Source organism: Palaemon carinicauda, chromosome 5, assembly GCF_036898095.1.
Source record: "Palaemon carinicauda isolate YSFRI2023 chromosome 5, ASM3689809v2, whole genome shotgun sequence".
NCBI classification, from domain to species: domain Eukaryota; kingdom Metazoa; phylum Arthropoda; class Malacostraca; order Decapoda; family Palaemonidae; genus Palaemon; species Palaemon carinicauda.
The window spans coordinates 120,190,723-120,216,222 of NC_090729.1; the positions used below are offsets into that span (position 1 = coordinate 120,190,723).

Below are 25,500 nucleotides of genomic sequence, written 5' to 3' on the forward strand. Positions count from 1 at the left end.
CTTGTGTTTTATCAATCTATCACGTGTAGATAAGAAACCTTGTGACACTATCTTTGCCCCTCTCCACACAGACCAGTCTAAAACATCTATTTTCCTCGCCACGCGTTTGGTGTGGTAGTCTTGTGTATTACACGCAGTTAAGCTGGAATGAATTTAGTGTCTGAAATCTTGGTTTGTCATTAAAGGTAAGAAATATCTGTAATTTATTACTGTGTGAAATCTTAGTTTGTCATTAAAGGTAAGAAATATTTGTAATTTATTTAGTAACTGATATCTTGGTTTGTCATTCAAGGTAAGAAATAGCTGTAATGAATTTAGTGTCTGAAATCTTGGTTTGTCATTAAAGGTAAGAAATAATTATAATGAATCTAGTGTCTGATATCTTGGTTTGTCATTAAAGGTAAGAAATATCTGTAATGAATTTAGTGTCTGAAATCTTGGTTTGTCATTAAAGGTAAGAAATATTTATAATGAATTTAGTGTCTGAAATGTGGTTTGTCATCAAAGGTAAGAAATATCTGTAATTTATTAGTGTCTGAAATCTTGGTTTGTCATTAAAGGTAAGAAATAGCTGTACTGAATTTAGTGTCTGATATCTTGGTTTGTCATTAACGGTAAGAAATAATTATAATGAATCTAGTGTCTGATATCTTGGTTTGTCATTAAAGGTAAGAAATATCTGTAATTTATTAGTGTTTGATATCTTTGTTTGTCATTAAAGGTGAAAAATAGCTGTGTGGCAAATAACTTGATTAAAAAAAATACCTTGGCTATTAACTTAATTGTAAGATGAAAACCTGCGAGTGTCTCTCCAATGTATAACCTTCTTTAGCGAGCTTCCTGAGATTCCGATAGATTTGAATATTCAAAATCGAGTGCTTCCTGTTTTGAAAAGTCTAAGCACTTGTGTACATAACAGATTGAGGCGAACGCTCTTGTGCTGTGAATTTAAAACTTTTCATGCATTATCGAGAAACTTTTAATTTGTTTTCGTTTTTTAAAACTGCCGACTGTTAAAGAATAAGGTTTTCGTTTTTTTTAAACTGCTGACTGTGAAAGAATAAGGTATTCCTTTTTTTTAAATGCCGACTATTAAAGAATAAGGTTTTCGTTTTTCTTTTTTTAAACTGCTGACTGTTAAAGAATAAGGTTTTCGTTTTTCTTTTTAAACTGCTGACTGTTAAAGAATAAGGTTTTCATTTTTTAAACTGCCAACTGTTAAAGAATAAGGTTTTCGTTTTTTTAAACTGCCAACTGTTAAAGGGTAAGACTCGTTTTGCTAATTAAAAGGAAAAAAGAAATTATAAACTGTTATGCGCTATTGAAGTATTTCAAATCTGTGAGAAATAGGTAATGAAAGGAGTTAGTATATTGTCAGTGAAGGAAGAAAGTTGATCTTTCACCAATAGAAAAAAAAATCTGAAAAAGAAAAGAAAAAAATCTAAAATACGAAGAATTATGACCATATAATTTACTTGAGATTGCGTTTTTAAAGTGATAAAAAAATGATTCAGAAATAAAATATATGTGGTTTGCTTAATTTGAGTTGTGTAATAACATAGCATGAAAAGGTTGCTAATTGGCTATGAATTCCGTATGAAAAACTTTAGCATCAAATTAGGAAATATGAAATTTAAAGATATAAAGTATAGAAATATTCAAAATTAAAAATATAAAAATATAAAGATATAAAGTATAGAAATATTCAAAATTAAAAATATAAAAATATAAAGATATAAAATATAAACATAAAAATAGAAAAATTATGTCAATAAAACCATTTAATATTCAGATACGCAATCGCGCCGGTGATTATGAAATAATATAAATAGGGAACGCGAGTATGAATCATTACAACATCATCATCATGACTCATTACAACATTATCATCATCATCATCATCATCATCATTTCCTCCTCTTACGCCTATTGACGCCAGTCGTCTCTATCTTGAGCTTTTAATTCAATACGTCTCCATTCATCATCTACTTCGCGCTTCATAGTCCTCAGCCATGTAGGCATGGGTCTTTCACCTCTTCTCGTACCTTGTGAAGCCCAGTCAAATGCTTGATAAATGAATTTCTAAGACCATTAAAGAAATAAAAAAAAAAAAATTGATCCTTTATATTTCGGATACCGGAAGTATCGTCAATTTTGTTCTTTCTCTGTGCGTTTAAAGGCCGCTCATGAATGGCAGAGGCAAGGGACAGTGATACTACCCTATCAAGCAGGACAATGCCCTAGAGACTGACCATATATACATATGATCAGCCCCCGAGCCCCCTCTCCACCCAAACTAGGACCAAGTAGGGCCAGGCAATGGTTGCTGATGACTCAGCAGATAGACCTATAGGCTCCCACAAACCCCCCATCTTTAGCTTACATGGATGGTGAGGTTGCAGCGACCAAAGGAACTAACGAGTTTGAGCGGGACCCGAACCCCAGTCTGGCTTACACTAGTCAGGTATGTTACCCTATCGGCCACTACAATCCCTAAAACTTGAAAATCCTTTTTGAGCAACATCTTTTTCACAGTCTTTCAATAGACTTTTTTTATATGCAAAGTCATCAAATTCAATTCATTTTACATATCTGAAACTGACACCGGAGAAAACCCACGAAGATTTTACCCAAATATATTATAGATTGAATGATTATCTCAATTTAGCCTCTATTTTATTATTAGTAGGTTGGACAGGACACCAGCCACCCGTTGAGATACTACCAATAGAGAGTTATTGGGTCCTTTGACTGGCCAGACAGTACTACATTGAATCCCTCTCTCTGGTTACGACTCATTATTTGTTCTTTGCCTACACATACACCGAATAGTCTGGCCTATTCTTGCCACATTCTCCTCTGTCCTCTTACACCTAAAAGCACTGAGATTACCAAACAATTCTTCTTCACCCAAGGGTTAACTACTGCAATGTAATTGCTCAGTTGCTACTTTCCTCTTGGTAAGGGTAAAAGAGACTCTTTAGCTGTGGTAAGCAACTCTTTTCGGACACTCCAAAGTCTAATCATTGCTATCTGGTCTTGGGTAATGCCATAGCCTCTGCACCATTGCTTTCCACTGTCTTGGATTAGAGTTCTCTTGCTTAGGAATACACTTTGGCATACTGTTCTATCTTATATCTCTTTCTTTCTTTTTTCTTTTTTTTTCTTTTGAAGTTTTTATAGTTTATAAGTGAAGGATATAATTCAATGTTGTTACTGTTTTGGAAATATTTTATTTTTGTTGTTTATTCTTCTCTTGTAGTTTATATTCATTTACTTGTTTCCTTTCCTCACTGGGCTATTTTTTCCTGTTGGAGCCTGGGCTCATAGCATCGTGTTTTTCCAACTAGTGTTATAGCCTAGCTTGTAATAATAATAATAATATTATTATTATCATTATTATTATTATTAGTAGTAGTAGTAGTAGTAGTAGTAGTAGTAGTAGTAGTAGTAGTAGTAAATTAGTAGTAGTAGTAGTAACAACCCTATTTGGAAGAGCAAGATGCTATAAGCCCAAGGGCTCCAACAGGAGAAAACAGCCCAGTGAGGAAAGGAAATAAGGAAATAAATACACTTCATGAGAAGTACTCAACAATTAAAATGAAATATTTTAAGAACACTAACAACATTAAAACAAATCTTTCATATACAGTATAAGCATGCAAACATTCGCTGTAAGCTTGAACTTTTGAAGTTAATTAAAGGATAAATAACCACTTCATTTTATAACTCGTGGCTAAATATTAGGGTTGTGGTGGCCGATGTGGTAACGTTTCTGTCTGGTGATGGACAGACTGGGGTTCGAGTCCCGCTCAAACTCGTCAGTTCCTTTGGTTGATGCAATCTCACCATCCTTGTGAGGTAAGGGTGGGGTGTTTTGGGGGAGCCAATAGGTCTATCTGGTGAGTCATCCACAGTCATTGCCTTGCCCTTCTTGGTCATAGCTTGTGTGGAGAGTGGTTTTGGGCGCTGATCATATGTATATATGGTCAGTCTCTAGGGCATTGTCCTGCTCGATAGGGCAATGTCACTGTCACTTGCCGCTGTCATTCATGAGCGGCCTTTATACCTTTATCATAAGTTAACATCAGGTAAGGTAACTCAACTATCCTTACCTATCCGATCGCAAAGTCGTTGCTACTAGCCGTATTGCGCTCGTCCTTAAGACACACTTCGCTAACAACTAAAGTAACTATCCTTACCTCTCCCATCACAGAGTCGGCGCTACTAGCCGTATTGCGCTCGTCCCCTAAGACGCACTTGTAGTGATGTGAAGACTATCGCGTGTCTCCACATAGAGCTACTTAACAGTATGTACGTCACAGCCGCGTGAAATATGACATTCGCGAGAGCTACTTTGGTGCCAAAAGCGTGAATTAGCATGACCAATTCGTGGTTTATGATTTTATCCTCCAACTCATTCAATCATTTTTATTATTCACTGTTAACAAAAAAAACGTAATTTTGGTCGGAAATTCTCCGTAAAGAAATATACTGTTCTCGGCTGTATTTCAGTAGAATACAGACGATCGTAATTTATACCCTACATTGTTATTATCTTTTACGGGTTAGTGACCGTAATATCACTCCTTAACGTCAATATATGCGTTTCTAAAACGGTAAATGCCTGGCAACATTTATTCCAGGATTTGTACCGTTTAATTACGTGTTGGGAACTATCTTTTTTCTTTGGAAAGGGGAACTATCAAATACCAGTAATCTATTGTGAATATCTTCTTCTTTGTCTACATCTTTTCCCACTTCTATGTGGGGTCGATGTTTCTCACGAGCTTTCTCCATATACCTTTGTCCCACACTTCATCACCGGTTAATCCCTATGATCGAGGGTCATCCTTGATACAGTCCACCCACCTTCGCTTTGGTCTCCCTCTCCTTCTCGTTCCTTGTACCTCCATTTCCATCACTCTCCATATATTCTGTTCATCTCGTCTCATGACATGACCATACCAACTCAGTCTACTTTCTTGGATCTTGTCTGATAGTTAATGCACAAATTCAAAAGGTATCGCTTTATACTTTAATACCTTAATTCCAATAAAAAACTATATTATTCCATCTCCCAATACCTAAGAAGGTTGTAGAATTTGATTTATTAATCCCAATAATGAATACAGTTTAATATTTTAATCCTGAATTCTATTTTGCAATTCAAGGTCGTAATTTCATATAGATTGTACAGTCCAGTACCAAAGAAGATCACAGTTCAATTTGAAAATCTCTAAGAAGAATATTCATTTCGATGTTATAAACCTGGAAAAGACTATGCACTCACTGTTAAAAAAATTGTCGTAAAAAACTAGTGAGGAAACCATGCTAGATTTTTTTTATAATTCTATAGTTTTTTTTATATATATAATTTTAACTTGTTTCGCAAGTGACGAATTCTTTTATTATTATTAAATGCTAAGCTACAACCCTAGTTGGAAAAGCAGGATGCTATAAGCCCAGGGGCCCCAACAGGGAAAATAGCCCAGTGAGGAAAGGAGACAAGGAAAAATAAAATATTTTAAGAACAGTTAAATCATTGAAATAAATATTTCCTATATAAACTATGAAAACTTTAACAAAACAAGAAGAGAAACTAGATAGAACAGTGTGCCCGAGTGTACCCTCAAGCAAGAGAACTCTAACCCAAGATAGTGGAAGACCATGGTACAGAGGCTATGACACTACTCAAGACTAGAGAACAATGGTTTGATTTTGGAGTGTCCTTCTCCTAGAAGAGCTGCTTACCATAGCTAAAGAGTCTCTTCTACCCTTACCAAGAGGAAGGTAACCACTGAACAATTAAAGTGCAGTAGTTAACCCCTTGGGAGAAGAAGAATTGTTTGGTAATCTCAGTGTTGTCAAGTGTATGAGGACAGAAGAGAATCTGTAAAGAATAGGCCAGACTATTCGGTGTCTGTGTAGGCAAGGGGAAAGAACCGTAACCAGAGAGAAAGATCCAATGCAGTACTCAGGACCCCACAACTCTCTAGCGGTAGTATCTCAACAGGTGGCTGGTGCCCTGGCCAATCTACTACCTATGAAAATTATGAAAAAGTAATAGAGGAAAACAATAGCTTTGCATAATTTGGCAGTATATCCAGAGCTTGGTCTTGTAAACATATTCCAAGAACAGAGAATTTCCGATTAAAATTACGGTCTTTTTCTTTTAACTGTGATATTAAATGTCTTGAAAACAGCATATTCCTGAAGAGCTGAAGCACTTAAATGTCTTCAAACCAGCATATTTCTAAAGAGCTCAAGCAGTTAGATTGTCTTCAAAACAGCATCTTCCTAAAGAGCTCAAACAGTTAATTGTCTCCCAAAAAGCATATTCCTAAAGAGCTCAAACAGTTGAATGTCTTCATAACAGCATATTCCAAAAGAGCTCAATCGGTTAAATGTCTTCAAACCAGTATATTCCTGAAGAGCTCAAGCAGTTAAATGTCTTCAAAACAGCATCTTCCTAAAGAGCTCAGGCACTTAAATGTCTTCAAACCAGCATATTCCTAAAGAGCTCAATCAGTTAAATGTCTTCAAACCAGCATCTTCCTAAAGAGCTCAAGCAGTTAAATGTCCTCAAAACAGCCTCTTCCTAAAGAGCTCAAGCAGTTAAATGTCCTCAAAACAGCCTTTTCCTAAAGAGCTCAAGCACTAAAATGTCTTCAAACCAGCATATTGCTAAAGAGCTCAAGCAGTTAAATGTCTTCAAAACAGCATCTTCCCAAAGAGCTCAAGCAGTTAAATGTCTTTAAAAGAGCACCTTCTTAAAGAGCTCAAATAGTTAAATGTCTTCAAAACAGTATCTTCTTAAAGAGCTCAAGCAGTTAAATATCTTCGAAACGGCTTATTCCTAAAGAGCTCAAATACTTAAATGTCTTCAAAACAGCATCTTCCTAAAGAGCTCAAGCAGTTAAATGGCTTCAAAACAGCATCATCCTAAAGAGCTCAAGCAGTTAAATGTCTTCAAAACTGCATTTTCCCAAAGAGCTCAAGCAGTTTAATATCTTCAAAACAGCACCTTCCTAGAGAGCTCAAGCAATTGAATGTCTTCAAAACAGCATCCTCCCAAAGAGCTCAAGCAGTTAAATATCTTCAAAACAGCATCTTTCTAAAGAGCTCAAGCACTTAAATGTCTTTAAACCAGCATATTCCCAAAGAGCTCAACCAGTTAAATGTCTTCAAACCAGCATCTTCCTAAAGAGCTCAAGCACTTAAATATCTTCAAAACAGCATTTTCCTAAAGAGCTCAAGCAGTTAAATGTCTTCTAAACAGCATCTTCCCAAAGAGCTCAAGCAGTTAAATGTCTTCAAAAAAGCACCTTCCTAAAGAGCTCAAATAGTTAAATGTCTTCAAAACAGCATCTTCTTAGAGAGCTCAAACAGTTAAATGTCTTCGAAACGGCTTATCCCAAAAGAGCTCAAATACTTAAATGTCTTCAAAACAGCATCTTCCTACAGAGCTCAAGCAGTTAAATGGCTTCAAAACAGCATCATCCTTAAGAGCTCAAGCACTTAAATATCTTCAAACCAGCATCTTCCTAAAGAGCTCAAGCAGTTAAATGTCTTCAAAACAGCATCTTCCTAAAGAGCTCAAGCACTTAAATGTCTTCAAAACAGCATCTTCCTGAAGAGCTCAAGCAGCTAAATGTCTTCAAACCAGCACATATGTAAAGAGCTCAAGCAGTTAAATGTCTTCAAACCAGCATCTTCCTAAAGAGTTCAAGCAGTTAAATGTCTTCAAAACAGCATCTATCTAAAGAGCTCAAGCACTTAAATATCTTCAAAACAGCATCATCCTGAAGAGCTCAAGCAGTTAAATGTCTTCAAACCAGCATATATCTAAAGAGCTCAAGCAGTTAAATGTCTTCAAAACAGCATCTCCCAAAAGAGCTCAAGCTGTTAAATGTCTTCAAAACGGCATCTTCCTAAAGAGCTAAAGCACTTAAATGTCTTCAAAACAGTATATTCCTAAAGAGCTCAAGCAGTTGAATGTCTTCAAAACAGCATATTCTTAAAAAGCGAAAAGAAGCAATTGCCATTTTGCTACCTGGGCCAGACGAAACCCAGAATAAGAACAGGGATGAAAGGACCAGTAAAAAAGATTATAAGTACCAGGATAATCAATAGCCGCCACACGGTATAAATGACGGACAAATAATGACGTCTGTCATAATGACTTTCCCACGCGATTTTTTTACCCTTTTATTTTTTTGTGTGTTTGGTTTGTGGTTACTGTGGAAATTGATTGCTTTTCGCAATCGCTTCCTATTGTTTGTTAGGTGTAAACAGGAAGAATTGTTGACTCGAGAATGTACATTGGGCCACGTGTGTTCATATCTATGTTTACATTCAGATCGTGATCGCTTATCCTCGTTAAGTTTATTTTGATTCATAGATTATCTATCTGCATGTATATTTTACTTATATGCAGTATAGTGTTTATATATATATATATATATATATATATATATATATATATATATATATATATATATATATATATATATATTTATATATATATATATATATATATATATATATATATATATATATATATATATATATACACATATATATATATATGTATATATATATATATATTATGTTATATATTTATATATTATATACATATATATACACATATATATACATATATATATATATATATATATATATATATATATATATATATGTATGTATATATAGTATATATATATATATATATATATATATATATATATATACTTTATATATATATATATATATATATATATATATATATATATATATATATATATATATATATATATATATATATATATATTTATATACATATATATACACACACACATATGTATATATATATATATATATATATATATATATATATATATATATATATATATATATATATATATATATATATATATATTATATATATATATATATATATATATATATATATATATATTATTACTATCCAAGCTACAACCCTAATTGGAAAAGCAAGATGCTATAAGCCCAGGGGCTCCAATAGGGAAAAATAGCCCAGTGAGGAAAGGAAATAAGGAAATAAATAACCGAAGAGAACAAATTAACAGTAAATCATTCTAAAAAAAGTAACAACGTCATAACAGATATGTCATATATAAACTATTAACAACGTCAAAAACAGATATGTCATATATAAACTATAAAAAGACTCATGTCCGCCTGGTCAACAAAAAAGCATTTGCTCCAACTTTGAACTTTTGAAGTTCTACTGATTCTACTGATATATATATGTATATATATATGTATGTATGTATGTTCGCGCTCGCGTGTGTACTGTATGTATGAGATTTATGTGTGTAGTATGTCTCTAAGTGTCTTTATATATGTAACGATTGTAATACGTCCCTCGTGTCCTTTGCACAAGTCGCATAAGAATAGTTTTTGGCTTCTTAATAATATCTTCTAACTTTTATCGAATTATCACAAACTCCACGCAAGAGACTCGTGTCTCAGCAACGGTGATTTATCTACATTTTCTTTTAATTTTCTATCAATATTATTTTCCATCACTCCAAATTACTTCTTCCATATCCTATATTATGGAATAGATCGTGAAATATTCTCCTGCTGTTTTTCTATTCTCTTGAACTATTTCTCTATAGCAAGCGTCATGGCCACCAGCATTAACCCTTTCGAGTCGGATGAAAAACAGGACGTACCAGATGACGTCATCCGAAACGAATCGAGGGCAAATGCTCCTTCGGAATACGAGCCACTTTTAAACAAGTACAGGACGCCGCCCCCTAGATATTCTACCATTGAAACAACAACACAACCAGGTATATCTATGAGCAAAACCTTGCCTGGGGATCGCCAGACTGGGGTTCGAGTCCCGCTCAAACTCCTTAGCTTCTTGGGTCGCTCCAACCTCACAATCCTTGAGAGCTAAGGATGGAGGGTTTTGGGCGAGCCTACAGGTCTACCTGCTGAGTCATCAGCAACCATTGGTTTGGTCTCCTTGGTTCTACCTTGGGTGGAAAGGGGGCTTGGGCGCTGACCATATTTAGTATATATGGTCATTCTCTAGGGTATTGTCTTGCTTGATAGGACAATGTAACTGTCCCTTGCCTGTGCCATTCATGAGTGGCCTTTAAAACTCTTAAAACCTTAAAACTCTTCCGTTCTTTCACAGCCTGGCCATATGGTGGTCAATGGCCCCTCACTCGGCTGTTAGTTTAAAGGCCAGTCATGAATGGCAGAGGCAAGGGACAGTGATAATGCCCTAGCTAGCAGGACAATGCTACATACGATGACTCAACGGGTAAACCTATAGGCTCCCCCAAACCTGCCATCCTTGGCTCACAAGGATGGTGAAGTTGAAGATACTACAAGAAACTATTGAGCTTGAACGGAACTCGAATCCGAGTCCGGTGAATGCCAGGCAGGGACATTTCCAATAGGCCCCACACTGAAGTTAAAGAAGTGGAAAAGTTATATCTTTGTAGTTACGTGTTGATATTTAACCTGAAGAAACAAAATGCAAGTTTATTTATTACTGGAGTAGCCCATATGATCTCATTTTTTTTTTTCCTAAAAAATAATTAATAAGATTTCAGTACCTCTGAGGTCTACTGAGAACATTTACTACAGCACTAAATAATGAAACTCAATTGTCTAAAGTTCTTGATTAAAGTGTTTATTAAGTCATATCTGTATATTATAAGTTAGTGCCATATTTTATTTCAGTTTTATATACAAACTATTACCATGGCTGACTGACCTTTGCTATATTTTCCCTTCCACAATTGAACAATAATTAATCTCATCTCTTTCTCCAGAATCTTTCTCATTCCTAGGCATCCCTTACTCAACCTAGTAAGCCCCTCAGTTACACTTACAGTTCCGTATGGTATAATTCTACTTCAATCCTATTAACTCTCAATGCCTTTCCAATCTTTGGTATATAATTACCATCCTAATATCACTATAAGTGCTCCCAAACGAAAGTGGCAGCTGAGTGCTTATTTTTTCGCATCGAATCTTAAATATTTCTGTCATTTGATCTGGTGAAGCCCTAAAGCAGAGGACGGATTAAGGTCTTAAAGGTGGAACAGTTCCATCGGTCATTATCCCGGATATAGTTCCCTTTTCGGCTATTTTTCCCCAGGTGGCCAATGGAAAAGAAATTGGAATAGATTATATATAACAACCTTTTTTAGAGGCAATCCCAATTAGGTATTAACATCTTGCAGTTTTTACCCATTCAGATGTCTCTCCTATATATTGTATGCCCAATATATCTCCAAAATATTAACTCCATTATGATATGACTATATGCTTCTCCCTCAATATATTCCTATTTGCATCTTTATTCAAAGATGTGAAAGTTCATTAGCTTTTTTATATTATACAATATATAAAATACAAAGGTAGGTGATAGAGAACATAATGGTATTGTTCTCAGATATGAAGTTCCTGTTATAAATGAAAATGTAGAAACTTCTAGAAGTGTGTTTGGGAAGAGTATTGTCTAATATAAATGCATGTTTTTCAAAGGATATTCATAGGTATATTTGGGAAAGAAAATCTGTCGAAGCGAGAATTTGCTAAACTAAGCGTTTATACCGACTAGATGGAAGAACAAGTTTAAAGATGCAGACGTGAGTGAAGGATGAATGGATGTATATCTGATCATTATTTGCTTGAAATGGAAGATCGTAAAGATAGAAGGTTTCTACACACAATGTCTATACACAATTTAGCAGTGTAAGTATAAACATAGATGTGATTGTTGTATTTTTTCCTCAGGAGCCAGCCCTGTTAATGGAAACAGCTCAATGCTGAAAATTTACATCTATGTTTATATATATATTTTAATAAAATACCATGCTTCTTCCCAAATTAACAAGTGATTAAATTCGTCTTTTTATTAGATGGATATAACAACGACATAGCAGGTGTTCATAACGCTGGATTTTTCGCCGGTGGAACTGCACCAAATGTTGAATTTTTTCCACAAACACAACCCAATCCAGGTTTCAATTCTCCCACCAATCAAATAGGAGGTCATACAGGTAATTATTACATATATTTTTTTCAAGTTACTTATTAAACCTTATCTTAGTTTTACTCATATTCATTTTCTGTCCTACATTTCTTCTTTCCCTATTCAAATTTTCTATCATTTTTTGCGACTCCATAATTTAATAATCGGAACTATGTCACCTGCAATTCTTAAGTTGGTGAGGTATTCCCCATTAATGTTATTTCCTTACTTTTCCCAGTTTATATGTTTAAAAACTTCTTCTAGACATAATGTGAATAATTTTGGAGGACCGGGGTCTCCCTGCATAACTTTTATCAGTAGGATTTTTTACAGTATCCTAATGTAGTTTTCGTATATATATATATATATATATATATATATATATATATATATATATATATATATATATATATATATATATAAATATATATATATATATATATATATATATATATATATATATATATAAATATAAATATATATATATATACATATATATATATATATATATATATATATATATATATATATGTATATATATTAATATGTATATATATTAATATGTATATATATATATATATATATATATATATATATATATATATATATATATATATATATATATATATATATGCATATATATTTCAAGTAAACCACAAATGACCTTTAATATATGATTCATTCTGCCATGAGTTCTCAGACAACCGGAAATTCATATAACAATCAATATTTCTGCCCTTCCTAGGGATCAAAACTATGACCAATAGATAATAATAATGATAAACATTAGACTTTAAAATACTTGGCCGACTCTTTTGTACCCTGTATTTGACATGATTACTTCTAGTAAAGACTTAGAATTTTTTCTAAGCATTTTTTTCTACGTATTTCCCTCGCCTACAACTACTAACGGGATGCAATATTGTTGAAAAAAAGAAAAATTAATGCCAATACGGCAGCAATAATCTTCAATGAAACATATTATTATTATTATTATTATTATTATTATTATTATTATTATTTTTATGATTATTATTATTGTTGTTATTATTATTATTATTATTATAAGTAGTATTTCTACAATAAATATTATTATTGTTGTTGTTGTTGTTGCGGTTGATATTATTATTATTATTATTATTATTATTATTATTATTATTATTATTATTATTATTATTATTATTATTATTATCGTTATTATTATAATTATTCTTCTTCTTCTTCTTCTTCTTCTTCTTCTTCTTCTTCTTCTTCTTCTTCTTCTTCTTCTTCTTCTTCTTATTATTATTATTATTATTATTATTATTATTATTATTATTATTATTATTTACAGGTTGGTATCCATACATCCCAGGCCCGGCTCTTTACTTCCCTCCAGGTCTCGAACACCTTGACCCCTTGGACGAGGTTACAATCACGGGTCATGGTGAGTCTTTAAGGAATTTGTTGCCCAAAATGGGAAGGGAGAAAGTCCTCATGAGATTACTATTTGGAAGTTAGAGGCCATTCATGAGAATTATTATTATTATTATTATTATTATTATTAGTAGTAGTAGTAGTAGTAGTAGTAGTAGTAGTAGTAGTAGTAGTAGTAGTAGTATTTAGAAGTTAGGAGACATTCATGAGAATTATTATTATTATTATTATTATTATTATTATTATTATTTGGAAGTTAGGAGCCATTCATGAGAATTATTATTATTATTAGTAGTAGTAGTAGTAGTAGTAGTAGTAGTAGTAGTATCATTATTTGGAAGTTAGGAGCCATTCGTGAGAATTATTATTATTATTATTATTATTATTATTATTATTATTGTTATTATTTATAATAGTAGTAGTAGAGAAGAGCGTATTATATTTTATATGAATATTAAGGTCTTCTGATTCACGTAATGTTACATTTTATTTCTATCTCTTTTTTCCTTATTTTCCCTCGTTTATGTTTTCTCTAGAGTTATCCAGAACAATAAAGTAAATAGATTCAACGATCAAAATGGAAATAATACATATTCAGGTAGTAATATTGAACAGATATTTTCTTTCCTTTTATCTAAATTATCTAATAATAATCATTCATACAAAAGAAAATAGACAACCTAAAGTTGGAGTTTCCTGAAGTTGGAATTTAAATGAATTAATTTCAATTAAAAGGTGAACGCCAGACTGGGGTTCGAGTCGTGCTCAAACTGGTTAGTTTTTTTGGTCGCTGCAACCTCACCATCCTTGTGAACTAACAATGGGGGTGGGGTTTGGTGAAGCTGGGATTTGAATGCATTGATTCCAATTAACTGGTGACTGTCAGCCATGGGTTAGAATCCAGCTCAAACTGGTTAGTTTCTTTGGTCGCAGTAACCTCACCATTCATGTGAACTAAGAATGGTGGGGTTTGGGGGAGCCTATAGGTCTATCTGCCGGGTCATCAGCAGCCATTGCCTGGCCCTCCTTGTTCCTAGCTTGGATGGAGAGGCAGCTTGTTCTCTGATCATATATATATATATATATATATATATATATATATATATATATATATATATATATATGGTCAATCTCTAGGGCTTTGTCCTGCTTGATCGGACAATGTCAGAGTCCCTTGCCTCTGCCATTCATGAGCGGCCTTTAAACCTTTAAACTGTTCACACAATACTGACGTCACTACTGGAACGGACTCATTGGATTCGATGCATTTTAAATTCAATCTTCAAAAGTTCAAACTTGCAGCAAATGTTTTTATGTTGAACAGTCTGACATAAGCCATTTTATCGTATATATATAAACGATGTTTTAATATTGATACCGTTCTTAAAATATTTCATTTTAACTGTTCATAACATCTCATATAGTTTGTTTATTTTCTTATTTCCTCACTGGGCTATTTTTCCATGTAGAAGCCCTTGGGCTTATAGCATCCTGCTTTTCCAACTAGGGTGGTAGCTTAGCTAATAATAATAATAATAATGATAATAATAATAATCATCATCATCATCATCATAATAATAGTAATAATAATAACCGCTCTTTTCTGCACCGGCTAAAATCCCCTCTTATATTCAAGCATTCTAAAGTAGGATTCTTTTTTTCTCCAACAGGGAGCAGGTACCGCATTTGGCAAGATGATGGCCACAAGATATTTAAAGCCAGGGTCACTCACGAAGGCTGGTGTGGCCGCAGAAAGATCGAGGCAGACTTTCGGGTCCTCAACAACGCCAACCTGGAAGTCCTTTGCCTCACACGGACTCAGGATGACGGAGACACCCGATGTTGTGGTCCTGCGACTGAGGTACGAAACAAGGATTCTATACTCATTTTTTATAATGAGGCGTATTTGCACTGAGTCGAATGAGTGCCCTTTCAGCTCGGAATAGTTTCCTACTAGCTGTTTGGTTAGACATACTCATTTTTTTCAATGAGGCGCATTTGCCCTGACTCGCATGGGTGCCTTTTTATCTCAGAATATTTTCCTACTAGCTATTTGGTTAGACATACTCCTTTTTTTCATCAGGCGCATTTGCACTGACTCGCATGAATGCCCTTTTAGCTCAGAATAGTTTCCTACTAGCTATTTGGTTAGACATTTTTTTTTTAATCAGGTGCATTTGCATTGACTCACATGGGTGCCCTTTTAGCTCGTAATAGTTTCCTACAAGCTGATTGATTGGACATACTCAATTTTTTTAATTGAGGTGCATTTGCAGTGACTTGCATGGGTGCCCTTTTATCTCGGAATAGTTTCCTGCTAGCTCTTTGGTTAGACATACTCATTTTTTCAATGAGGCGCATTTGCACTGACTCACATGGGTACCCATTTAGCTCGGAAAAGTTTCCTACTAGCTGATTGGTTGAACAAAATAATTCCAACCAGTCAGCTAGTAGGAAATTTTTCCGAGCTAAAAGGGCACCCCAGCGAGTCTGCGGAAATGCGCCTCATTAAACAAATTTAGTATAGTTCCATGTTTAGGTTTTATGTTGAATGAAAGTGTCTTTTTTTCGAAATATATTTTCCCTCAAAATTCATCTCAATGAGTAATTACGATAAGCTGAGATTAGTTCGCCAAACTTTCAACTAGGCTTACAAGGCACTAGAAGAGGTAGACGACTCAGGCTTACATGGCTGAGGACTATGAAGCGTGAAGTAGAAGATGATGAATGGAGTAGTATTGATTTAAAAGCTCAAGATAGAGACGACTGGAGAAATCTAACCGAGGCCCATTGCATTAATGGGCTTAGGAAATGATATTGATGAGAAAAGAAGGCAATAGAAAATCAAGGTTTTTCTTTTTCTTAAAAGAAATAATCAATAATACATTATTTCAAAATTTCAAACTTGCAGCAAATGGTTTTATGTTGAACAGGCTGACATAATTCTCTTTATAGTTTATATATGAAAGATCTGTTTTAAAGTTGTTACTACTCTTGAAATATTTCATTTTTATTGTTCATTATCTCTCATGTAGTTTATTCATTTCCTTGTTTCCTTTCCTTTGTGGGCTATTTTTCCCTTTTGGAGGCCTTTGGCTTATAGCATCCTGCTTTTCCAACTAGGGTTGTATCTTAGCTATTACTACTACTACTACTAATAATAATAATAATAATAATAATAATAATAATAATAATAATAATAATAATAATATACGTTTAATAAATTCACTACATTTATCCTACAATATTTGCATAACTATCTAAGGCTGACGATCAATACCTCTGCTCTCCTTTCAACAGCACCTGGAAATCGCTTTCCCCAGAGGCCCAATAGTGGGCGTGGTCCAAGGATCGAAGGCCGAATACACAGTCCATAATCCTTCGGGAGATCTCTTGTTTATCCTTGAGAGAGAGCGTGGTGGATGCTGTCGGGATGACAGTTACGAGGTATGTACTTTTATAGTTACTAAGTACTTGCATAATCACTCTGGATGTATCTCAAACAGTGCACTTGTCTTGTATAAGAGGACCACCCGGTGTATGCTCTCCCTGGTCCTAGCTTGGGTGGAAAGTGAATTTAGGCACTGATCATATGTATGCATATGTCAGTCTCTAGAGCATTGTCCTGCCAGCTAGGGCAATAATGTCTGTGTCCCTTGTCTCTGCCATTCATTAGCGGCCTATAAGTAAATGGTGATTGTTTTTTATCTCAGTCTCTAGAGCATTGTCCTGCCAGCTAGGTCAATAATGTCACTGTCCCTTGCCTCTGCCATTCATTAGCAGCCTATAAGTAATTGATAATTTTTTTTTTCTTTTTTGTCTCAGATAACATCTGCTGACGGATTCGGAATCGGACGCATCTCCGTTCAGAGATCGTGTTGTGGATCTTCCAAGACAACGATAGTCCTCTTTCCTGGGGGCACCAATGCGCTTTCCAAGGGACTACTTCTCTCAGCAGCGCTGTCGATCGTAAGTTTGATAAACAAATTGCATATTGACTTGAAAAGAGAAAAGGCTGTAGCTTCACTGTTGAAAATTTGCCGTAAAATAACGGTAAAAATCCTGGAATAACTGTTGCCAGGCTTTTGCCATTTTAAAAACGAATATAGTGACGTTAAGGGGTGATATTACGGTCCACAACCCGTAAAAAGATATTGATAAAGCAGGGTAAAATTAGGGTCGTCTGTATTTTACTGTAATACGACTAACTATATTTTTTACAGATAATTTCGGATGAAAATTACGGTTTTTTTTAACAGTGTAGCTACTTTCTAAGGCCTCTGTTGAAGACAATTATTTATTTGAATGTTGTTCTTTGTTGTACCATAACAAATTGAAAGACCTCATTTGTGTTAGAGCATGATATTAGCTCTGTATGAGGACTTCCATTTGCCGGTAATAGCAGTAGGTTATTTGTTTAGGTATTGATACGTTGGGATTCTCAAACATAGCCTGATATGCCAAATTGAAGGATCTTTGATTTACTCAGCATTTACAACGAATTTACCCAAATGATTAGGACATTAAGGATCAATGGATCAATCTGTATGTTTACAAGAAATAGAGCCAATACTAAGGTTCCTTTGAATATGTTGTAGATATTTTCCAGTCAATTACTGCTTAATTGGCGATAAGCACTTAGATTTCCCTGCTATAATTCTACCTCGAAATCACGGCAACATAAAAAATACATTAATAATGGGAATTACCATTAAAAATGAGTTATTATGCGTCAAGTCATGGTACCAAACTATAGAAAAAATCTGATATATACTACACTTTGCTTAATATAATAGCCCCTAATTACTCTTTTCTCTTTTTGTTCACAGAAAGATTTGCACGGATTGTAAGAGGTGGAATCCTGGAACTTTAGGAGTATCTATAGTCATTTTTTTAATGAGACGCATTTGCACCGACTCGCAGCGGTGCCCTTTTAGTTCGGAAAAAGTTTCTTGCTACCTGATTGGTTAGAATTATCTTGTCCAACTAATCAGCGAGCAGGAAACTTAAAAGGGCATCCCTGCGAGTCGGTGCAAATCTGCTTCGCTAAAAAGAATTGACTATAGTGTTAATGGTATTTGCTGTGTATTGTAGATTATTTTTTATCTCTTAGATCATTTGTATATTCATAGTGCTAACAAGCTAGGTTAGGTCAACTACTTTGGAATATATACGTACACATAAACATGGTCACATCTATATCTATCTATTTATCTATTTAATCCTCCTATCTATATCTATTTATTATATATATATATATATATATATATATATATATATATATATATATATATATATGTGTGTGTGTGTGTGTGCTTGTGTGTGTGTGCTTGTGTGTGTGTGCTTGTGTATTTACTGTTTCAACATTACATATTCATACAACGTATATATATATATATATATATATATATATATATATATATATATATATATATATATATATATATATATATATATATATATATATATGTGTGTGTGCTTGTGTGTGTGTGCTTGTGTATTTACTGTTTCAACATTACATATTCATACAACGTATATATATATATATATATATATATATATATATATATATATATATATATATATATATATATATATATATATATATATATATGTATATGTATATATACATATATATATATATATATATATATATATATATATATATATATATTTTGTACATAATACATACAGTAGATAGATGCATATCAATCTATATCTATCTATCTATCTATCTATCTATCTATATATATATATATATATATATATATATATATATATATATATATATATATATATTTATATATATATATATGTGTGTGTGTGTGAGTGTGTTTTATATATATATATATATATATATATATATATATATATATATATATATATATATATATATATATACATGTGTGTGTATTAATGTGTTTATGTATGTGATATGCGTATGCAGGTGCTAAAATACTTATAACATTCGAAACAAGTTATTGCAGTACTGTTTATTTGACATGAAAAACAATCGTATGGTTAAGTGACTAAGCAAGTAACACACTGTTATGCAAACGACATTATCTTATCTACAAACACTCGTGATCTCTTGCCCTATTAACTCATTCTCTGGCTTGTGAGGTGAGTCATTGGAGTTGAACAACATACAGAATCAGGTATTATGTATCCCTCTCTGTTCAGCTTTGGAATTCTCCAACTGCTTATGTTCTCCCTGGGATTCATCCAGCCTTCCCCTTTTCAGAATGGTTGGGTCATCTCTCCAATCACTGACAGTTATTGGATAGATATGAGTTAAAGCGTGTACTAGTCCTTTGGTTTTCGATAAATAAATTAATGGGTAAACTGATACTTGCATGCTTACTTACTTACTTTTACTCAATTACTTACTGACTTATTTACTTTAAGGGCTGCTTTTCTGGTCCTATACAGCAGGGGAACCCTACTCTACTGGACCCCCACAGTCATTTTACTATGTTCGTTCCAAAGCATTCAGCATGTCACACCGCATATTGCTCGTTTATTGTCAAACCCACATTATTGAAGCACTTAGAGAACAAGAAAGCCTTCAGTTTCCTCTTGAAGGTCTTAATATCTTTGGATGTCTAGTGGGAGCTTATTGTATAGTCTTGGGGCCGCATATTTAAATGCTCTAGAGCCTAGACATATATCTAGGTTACAATAATTTTAAACCATCTGTAACTATTCTCCTGTGAATACGATTTATTGACTGCAATATATGTAGCAATTCTCTTAGATATGTTGGACGTCAAGTAATATAGATAAAATTAAAGTATGATTATGTCCCCTTTTGGCCAATCCTTGTAATTCATGTCTTTGGCTATTAATATACGGAACAATTATGGGAGAACTGTTGGGTGCTTTGTTTCGGTATCTCCTAACAGACAGACAGACAGACAGACAGGATTTCTTGAGATTTAGAAGTAATTTTCTGAATGAACACCAAAGATCCTTGACGAAACTTGTCTGTCCCTTCACAGAGGGCGCTCACTATCAGTCCTTTCATAGCAGGGCACCCATAACGTTGGCTTCCCAGGCTCAGTAACAGACATGGTTTAAAGTTTCAAGGTAACTACCCTAGTTTGAGGTAATTTGCATGGTTTCAGGGTAATTTTTAAGACAATTCTAAGGTAATGTCGGTTTTTTACGAAATTACTAGCTTCCAATTTAAGGAAATTAGAAAAGTTTTAAGGTAATCTAAGGTAAAAAGCAGCAGCATCTAAGGTAATGGCCACATGTTCAAGATTAAACAGTGTATGCTAACGTGTAATCAAATGTAAATGTATGGTTAGGACGTTGGGAGGTAATTTTCCGGAATAATTGGCAAGATAAATGTCCCATAAATGTTCCATGATACTGGTTAATGACGCTGTTGGCTTGTTGTGGTTGACTTGTATATATTGTTACTCCCGCTAGAATTAATGTAATGACATTCGTACGAAAGTATATTGATGTGTTTATTTTCTTTGAGTTCGTTCATTTCTAGCATTTTGTTTCTTTGTATCCTGTTTTCTTTGCTGCACTATTTATTCTCGGTTGGGTTCATTCATTTCTATCATTTTGTTTGTGTTCTTTAAACTCAGGTTTTTTTTTTTTTTTATTCTCGGAATTTCGGGAATCATACAGTACTGAAAGACAAGATCCATATTGGTACGTAAGGGAAATTAAGATGTAGACGTTTAATTCTATCTTATTTCTCTTCCCTTTTTTTTAAGTTTTTATATTTATATGCGAAGGATCTAATTTAGTGTTGTTACTGTTCTTAAAATCTTGATTGTTTATTCTTGTAGTTTATGTATTTCCTTGTTTCCTTTCCTCGCTGAGCTATTTTTCCTTATTGGAGCCTTTTGGCTAATAGCAATTTGCTTTTCTAAGTAGGGTTATAACCTAGGTTGTAATAATAGTAATATATACCTTGAAAATCGTGTATTTCATAGATTAATATGAAGTATATTTTGCTTCTTAAATTGAAAATATCATCATTCACATGTTTCATTGTTATGGCCAACTCTATAAACCTGTTAAAGTGTGACAAACATCTCCGTGATTTTGTGTTTGCTGACTTACTTACACTGTTAAAAATTTGCAGTAAAAAACGGTAAAAATCCTGTAATAAATGTTGCCAGACATTTACCGTTTTATAAACGGATATATTGACAAAGGTGTGATATTACGGTCAGCAACACGTAAAAAGATTATAACAAAGTAGGGTAAAAGTTACGGTCGCCTGTATTTTACTGAAATACGGCTGAGAACAGTATACTTTTACGAAGAATTTCCGATTAAGATGACGGTTTTTTAACTGTATATAATACTGTACATTGCCATGTAATAAACCATCGCGCTGAAGTAACTCAACACGACAGTTTTCCTCTTAGAAATTTGTATCGTTGACAAACACATTCAAGTTATTATATCTAGTTTTTTTCTTATGAGGTCCCACGTTTTCCATATCACTACACTTGAAATAAACGTAATTTCAATCAAAAATTCTCCGTAAAAAATATATTGTTTACTGCCGTATTTTAGTAAAATACAGTCGACCGTAATTTGTACCATACTTTGTGATTATCTTTTACGGGTTGGTGGCCGTAATATCACTCCTTTACGTTAATATGTCCATTTTTAAAATGGTAAATGCCTGGCAACATTAATTCCAGGATTTTTACCGTGTTTTAATGCAAATTTTAACACTACTTTGTTATTATCTTTTACGGGTTGGTGACCCTAATATCACCCCTTAATGTCAATATATCCGTTTTTAAAACGGCAAATTCATGGCAATAATTATTCAGGATTTTTACTGCTTTTAATGCAAATTTTAACTCTACTTCGATATTATTTTTTTCTAGTTGGTGACCGTAATATCACCCCTTTACGTTAATATATCCATTCTTAAAAGGGTATATATCTGGCAACATTTATTCCAAGATTTTTACCGTTTTTCTAACGCAAATTTTAACCCTAATTTGTTATTATCTTTTACGGGTTGGTGACCGTAATATCACTCCTTTACGTCAATATATCTTTTTTTAAAACGGTAAATGTCTGGCAACATTTATGCCAGGATTTTTATCAGTTTTTTATACAATTTTTTTAACAGGGTAGAATGATAGTCTTTTAAGGATAGATATTTCTTAAAATTACTATCTTCACATCAATAGCTTTCGAAAGAAACTACCAAATCATAACGATCATAAAGTTACCAGATTTGATCATTTATTAAGAGTGACTTAGATTTAATCAAAAGTTAGTTTATAGATCAAATCAATGAATAATCAAAAGTTAGTTTATAGATCAAATCAATGAATAAAGTAAGTGGAGATCTGTGAAACAATGTATTTTTTTCCTCATGTAACCTCTTTTTTTTTTTTTTTTTTTTTTTTTTTTTTTTTTTTGAGTCTGTAAGGAATAAATGTCATTATCTCCTAAAGTTACTGAGATTTGAAGCTTCCGGGTCTCCAATTTCATAGAAACATCGAGGGATTTTTTTAAAGTGGTTATGAATGTATAAGTATTTACGTATGTATGTATATATATATACATATATATATGTATGTAAATATACGGGTATATATACAGTATATATATATGTATATATATAAATATATATATATATATATATATATATATATATATATATATATATATATATATATATATATGTATATATATATATATATATATATATATATATATATATATATATATATATATACACACATATATATATACAGTATATATAAATAGATAAACTATACATATATATGTATGCATATATACACTGTATATGTAATGAATAAATTTTATATATATATATATATATATATATATATATATATATATATATACTGTAATATATATATATATATATATATATATATATATATATATGTATATGCTGTAATATATATATATATATATATATATATATATATATATATATATATATATATATATATATATATATATACACATATATACAGTATATATAAATAGATAAATTATACATATATATGTATGCATATATACGCTGTATATGTAATGAATAAATTTTATATATATATATATATATATATATATATATATATATATATATATATATATATATATATGTATATATATATATACCACATAGGTAGAATAACTTTAGCATAACATTCATTTGAGATACAGTTGTAGTATCACTGTTTATATATGTACGATTTAAACATTAAATCAAAATTAGGGGTTAATGAAAGGCAATTTATAAACACGGCGTATATGTAAATTCTGTCATAACATGTACACAGGTTATACAAAAAACAGTTCATTGTTATGTTACAGACATGAATAAGGTTTATCTTAAAATGTACATTCATAAAAAGTCACATATCGGTTAATAGACTCCTACATGAAATATCTACAAATTCATAGGAATAGTTCAAAGGTTTAAAGGCTGCTCATGAATAGCAGAGGCAAGGGACAGTGACATTGTCCTATCAAGTAAGGTATTTTCCTAGAGACTGATCATATTACATAATGATCAACGCCTAAGCCCCCTCTCTACCCAAGCTAGGACCAAGGAGGGTCAGGCAATGGCTGCTGATGATTCAACAGATAGACCTATAGGCTCCCTCCTCCTCCTTAGCTCATAAGGATGGTTAGGTTGTAGTGACCGAAGAAACTAACGAGTTTGAGCAGGACTCGAACCCCAGTCAGGCAATCATCAGGCGAGGAAGCTACCACCAGGCCACCACAACCCAAATGTTCGAATGGAACTTCTCATAAAGCAGTTAGATTACAGCAAAAGAACATTCATTGGCTAGTTTTACACTATTCTATCTAATTTCCCTTCCTCTTGTTTTATTAATGTTTCATAGTTTATATAGGAAATATTTACTTTAATGGTAATGTTCTTAACATATTTTATTTTTCCTTATTTCCCTTCCTCACTGGACTATTTTCCCTTGTGGGACCCCTGGGCTTATAGCATCCTGTTTTTCCATCCAGGGTTATAGCTTAGCAAGTAATAATAATAATAATAATTATTATTATTATTATTATTATTATTATTATTATTATTATTATTGTTGTTATTATTATTATTATTATTATTATTATTATTATTATTATTATTATTATTATAATTGAATATGTGAGACTTAGAAAAGTTGTTTAGAAAAGAGAAATCTGATCCGATGCTTTTGTTTTGTCTGGCTCCGCAAACTATTTTATTCATTTGGTTCAGTATCTCAAGAAGGGAAAATTTAATTTTTTTTTTTTTTTTTTTTTTTTTTTTTGTGAGTCCCCTTTATATTAATAATCGCTTACTATTACTGCCATCTAAAAGCCAGTAATAAAACCGTGAGGAATTATCTCTATTACATGAAAAATTGGCATAGAAAAGAAAAAAAAATTCCAGCCAACACATTTCCATATATCATTAACTAAATAATCCCACTACCCTTTGTTTTTTCGTTAGGCTTATATGTAGATGTATATCTTTTTTTTTTTTTTTTTTTTTTGGAGGAGTGCTGTCTTGCGTGCTAGCTTTCATTTGCCCATGTAACCTAATTGCGTTATGGTGAAAAAGGTCTCTAATTACTTATAAGAAATGCCATTTACCTCAATTAACAAAATAACAACCAGAGCTTTTACAAAATTGGTTTTCCCTTTTTTTTATTGTGTATTGGAAGAACTTTCATTAGCTTACATATTCGATTTTGGTATCTTTGAAACAAATTAATTTAGAAAATATTACAATTTATAGGTAACTGAAGATTCACATTGCTTTTAAGAGCAAAAACCATAATAGTTTTGTAATAAAACAGCCGCAAAACTTTTGATGAAGCCAAAGCTTTCATATCCACAAGACTTAGGGTTGCCTTGGCCTATATGGTAACGTCTATGACTGGTGATCGCTAGACTGGAGTTCGAATCCCCCTCAAACTCACCCTCCTTGTGAGCTAAGGATCTGAGTGTTTGGGGGAGCGTAGAGGTCGATCTACTTAGTCATCAGCATCCATTGCCTG

At 32.8% G+C, this 25,500-nt stretch overlaps 2 protein-coding genes across 6 annotated transcripts in view; one reads left to right on the plus strand and one right to left on the minus strand.

Moving 5' to 3' along the window:
* LOC137640548 (uncharacterized) overlaps window positions 1-4,677 on the minus strand; it is a 43,954-nt gene extending 39,277 nt beyond the window's left edge. The window contains exon 1 of the mRNA XM_068373066.1: window positions 4,203-4,677. The gene's annotated coding sequence lies outside the window, so the exon portion shown is untranslated. The remainder of the gene's footprint in view (window positions 1-4,202) is intronic.
* Window positions 62-18,700, plus strand: LOC137640547 (phospholipid scramblase 1-like). 5 transcript variants are annotated; one of them, XM_068373061.1, is made up of 8 exons: window positions 62-185; window positions 9,666-9,842; window positions 11,937-12,077; window positions 13,383-13,475; window positions 15,136-15,326; window positions 16,766-16,912; window positions 17,291-17,434; window positions 18,295-18,700. In XM_068373061.1, the coding sequence occupies exons 2-8, from the start codon at window positions 9,674-9,676 to the stop codon at window positions 18,313-18,315; spliced, it is 906 nt and encodes a 301-aa protein (XP_068229162.1). In that variant the 5' UTR covers window positions 62-185; window positions 9,666-9,673; the 3' UTR covers window positions 18,316-18,700. The 5 variants fall into 5 exon arrangements, with proteins under 5 accessions (XP_068229162.1, XP_068229164.1, XP_068229165.1 ...); XM_068373063.1 differs by lacking the exon at window positions 62-185 and adding an exon at window positions 302-346; XM_068373064.1 differs by lacking the exon at window positions 62-185 and adding an exon at window positions 412-454.
* Window positions 18,701-25,500: the final 6,800 nt, after the last annotated feature.

What these genes read in the sequence shown, in the direction of transcription:
- LOC137640547 (XM_068373061.1), top strand. Translation starts at nt 9,674, where the DNA reads ATGGCCACCAGCATTAACCCTTTCGAGTCGGATGAAAAACAGGACGTA. An exon ending in GTCGGGATGACAGTTACGAG is followed by an intron (nt 16,913 to 17,290) that starts GTATGTACTTTT and finishes TTTTTGTCTCAG; the next exon opens with ATAACATCTGCTGACGGATT. An exon ending in TCTCAGCAGCGCTGTCGATC is followed by an intron (nt 17,435 to 18,294) that starts GTAAGTTTGATA and finishes TTTTGTTCACAG; the next exon opens with AAAGATTTGCACGGATTGTA.